Source organism: Buceros rhinoceros, unplaced genomic scaffold (genome assembly GCF_000710305.1).
Source record: "Buceros rhinoceros silvestris isolate BGI_N320 unplaced genomic scaffold, ASM71030v1 scaffold10415, whole genome shotgun sequence".
Classification (NCBI taxonomy): domain Eukaryota; kingdom Metazoa; phylum Chordata; class Aves; order Bucerotiformes; family Bucerotidae; genus Buceros; species Buceros rhinoceros.
In genome coordinates, this window is record NW_010413402.1 from 33,491 (window position 1) to 36,970 (window position 3,480).

At 56.9% G+C, this 3,480-nt stretch overlaps 1 protein-coding gene across 1 annotated transcript in view; it reads left to right on the forward strand.

Moving 5' to 3' along the window:
• The window catches only part of SMG6 (SMG6 nonsense mediated mRNA decay factor), a gene marked incomplete at its 5' end in the record, with an annotated part of 33,343 nt that extends 33,014 nt beyond the window's left edge, over positions 1–329 (forward strand). Inside the window, one exon of the mRNA XM_010136707.1 lies at positions 266–329. Within this exon, the coding sequence (XP_010135009.1) occupies positions 266–329 (64 nt within the window). The remainder of the gene's footprint in view (positions 1–265) is intronic.
• Between the last annotated feature and the right edge of the window lie 3,151 nt (positions 330–3,480).

Below are 3,480 nucleotides of genomic sequence, written 5' to 3' on the forward strand. Positions count from 1 at the left end.
CGCGCTGTGCTGCGCGGAGGTTGTTAGGAGGTCGGGCTTAGGTGGAAGCAGAGAGGGGAGGGGGCTGCCATATGTGCATCCTCAGCACATGTAGGGAATGAAGTTGCATCCCCTGGGGCCGAGCAGAGTCGGGGCACAGAGGCATGGGGAGGTTCTGGCCAAGCGCACGGCTTTAGCTGAGAGTTGGGAGGGTGTTACAACATGAGGAGAGTTGCGGCAGGGCAGGGTGACCGGCTTGCAGGACGTCTGTGCTGCCGAGGTGCAGGGATGAGGAGGATGACCTGCTGCCTGAGTTGCAGTCCTGTTGCCAAAGCACATGTGGGACGTGAGGAGGGCTTGAGGGGGCAGCTGATGTGATGGGGTCAGGCCGGGCTTTGGCTCGCAGCCCTCAGGGGTCTGTCTGCTTGAGTGGAGCCTGGTCGGGTTTTCTATGTGAGATGGGGTTGGCTGGGAAATCTTGAAAGCTCAGAGCAGGATGGTTCACATCCCACTCCCTGCTGCAAATTCAGAGCAGCGTCTGTCCCCTTTGCGCTGCCACACCAGCGTCCTCAGGGCAGCGTGCGGCAGGTCTCTGGGTGTAGAGATGCTCTGCCTGGCTCACAGAGAACTGCTCCTCCACGGCGAGTGTCTGCTAACCGCAGCCCTTGCAAGGGTTTGTTAACGTGCGTGGTCCTTCTTGCTCCTCCAAGACCTACCCCACCTTCCGAGATGCTGATCTTGCCCAAGTCTTCTTGATGGGCACTGCAGAGGATCCATGGGTTAGGGCAAAGTGGGTGCAGGGCTTCCCCTTCTGTGTGTGTGCTCAGCACCCCAGCCTGGCTGGAGAGGATGTGTTAAATGCAGAGGACCCCCCTGAAATCAGCCTGGACTTTGTGACCAGCAGCCGTCTCCGCTGCTCTCCCGCCACCGCGCACGGACAGAGCACGTTTTGCTTTGCTGACCGCAGCTGGTCCGGCCTGCAAGCTGAAGTGTGAACCCTTAAAATATCTCCAGAGCCGCTGCAGGGAGTGGTGGTGTCTGCCCTCAGCAGAACCTCCGCTCTGACCATCTCCATGGTTCTTGTTTGGTTTCTAACGCTCGGACCCAGCTCTGCTGAAAGAGCTGAGTGCAGCATCAGAGAAAGACTGGGTGGTGCTGCTCTTCTGCTGCAGCCACATCTCAATGGCTTCTCGTGAAGCTCTAACCACATCTTGAGTATCAGGACAGAGGAGAGGTGCTGGGCAGATGTAAGGGGTCCAGTGTGCTCGACTGAGTTTAAAAATAAAGCAGAGCTGTAGACAGCTGCCTTGGTTTGGTGGAGTTTTAAAATTAGTTATAAACCAAAGCTTAGTAAACCTCAGGCTGTAGATAGCAGAAGCAGCAGCTTGATCTTCCTCTAGCTGGGGAGCAGAACTGAGTGCTTTTCCCCGAATTCCTCACTTTGCCTGGTAAATACACACTTCACCGGGGTCCAGCTGGCACCTTCGAGCAGGCAGCTCAGTGGGCCATGGCAGCGATGGGGCACAGCGACTGGGAGGGGGATGGAGCAGGTTCAGACCTGGCTTTCTATGGGTGGTGGGGGCCGTAGACCGAGTGTGGACTGAAGTGTCTATGCTGGGATCAGCAGCGAGCAGCTGGCAGTTGCTGGGTGTCCCTGCCCTGCGAGAGCGGGATGCGCTATCTTTATGACGCTTCCCAACGCCTTAAGTTTGGAGAAATTGGACGTCAAATCCATCCTTCCCCTCCCTGCACGTTGCTGCTCTTACTGTGGCTTTGAGTTGGAATCAGGAGAGGAACCCCAGAGCAAGGTTGGTGGTCCTGGTGGCCATCCTTCCCCAGGCTCTAGAGTGAGCAGGGGCTGAGATGTCACTGCCTGGGCAAAGGGCTTTTATCCTTCACCCGCTGTCAAGCAATACCTGCTGCTCGCCATGTCCGGCCTTGGCCGCGTGAGCAAGACAGCGTGGGGGGCGATACCCGCTCTGCTCATCTCGAGAGCCGCGCAGCTTCCTGTGCCGAGCCGCCTGCTCATGCTGAGCCTCCTGAGGGACAGGGATGCGTCCGGAGGTGGCAGCCGACCCTCCGGTTTCTCCTCAGAGCAGTTGGGAGTGTCGGAGGTTGGCACAGTTGCCGGGAACTGTCGGCGCCTTTCCTTTCGGGGAAGGAAGCTGTCTCGAGCTTGAGACACAGCAGCAGAGTTCAGGTAAAATACTTTTGGCCCAGACGCATCTTCAGAGCCTTGCTCTCGGGCTCTTGAGGCTGGTGGCAGCAATGTTTAGACCAAGGTCTTCCTTTGCTTATTCCCCTCTGTTTCCTGTTTAAAAGGCAGATTGTCACATATTTGGGGATTTATTTACCGTAATTGGAGTTACTTTCCTGGCTGCTGGCTTCTGCCCTCTGATGCAAGACTCCTTAGCGAAGCGTGTGTCCAGAAAGCCATGTGACTTTTTTTCCCCTTGCCACAAGTGCCAGCGGGAGATGCAATAATCAACGCACTGCAGGGAATTTCCATTTGCAGTTCAGGTTTCTGAAACCTAGACGTTGGCTTTGAAGGCAAAAGATCGAGCAGGGCTTTGTGGCAGGGGAGGGAGCGGCTTCCAGCAAACCTGAGGGCTCAGTGGTGTATCACACTCTCCAGTCCTGCCCTCCAAGCAGAGAGCTGCGAAAGTCCCCATCAGGGAGTGTCAGACGAGCTCGCTGGGGACTTCTGCCCGCTTTGCCTGTCACAGAACGCCGCCCCTGAAGCGGTTCCACCAAACGGCGGGTGATACCGAGATCTCATTTCAGGGCAACAAATAGAGGGGAAGTGATTTGTAATCACAAAGCTCGAGTCTGCTTTACAGCCAAGCTTCAGCAGCAAGCCTGGACAGAGGCAGCAGCAGGCGGGGTCGGGGCGGAGGGGCTTTCGTGCGGCGGTGCCACCAAGGCAGGGGCCAGCTCTGTGACCGCTGAACCAAGCCCACTATCCCAGCAAAGCAGCGGCGTCGCTGTGTGAAATGAAAGGCAGGAAGTGGAGCACCAGCACGCAGTGTCCGTCTATCCTGCTGTGAAATGGGAAAGGAGGTGCCTGAGGCAGCTGGCCCAGGGCTCTGCCTCACCCCTGCTCTGGTGGGGGAGACAGAGGAGTGCCAGGGAGCTGGAGTGGGGTTCTCCAGGTGCAGCGGCTTGGGTGAAGTTTTAGATGTTTGCAGACAGGAAATCCTCTGGCTTTTAAAGAGATGGCTCTGACCCTTTCATGTACGTTACGCCTTTGATTTCCTCCTGCGTCTAAGCAGCAGCAAGTCAATTACTGTATTTCTGTTTAATTCTCGGAGAACATTGTATAATTAGGCTAATTATGTGCTTTGTGAAGTTGTAAAGCTCTGGATTGAGCTTGCGGGGCTGTTTTATAGCCTGCCAGGTGCAGGCAAGGCGGGCTGCCCGCCCCGTGCCCCGTGCAGCTTCGGGGGCTGCCTGCCAGCTCGGCGGGGGTACCTTAACCACCCGCTCGCGGGGTGCTCTGCC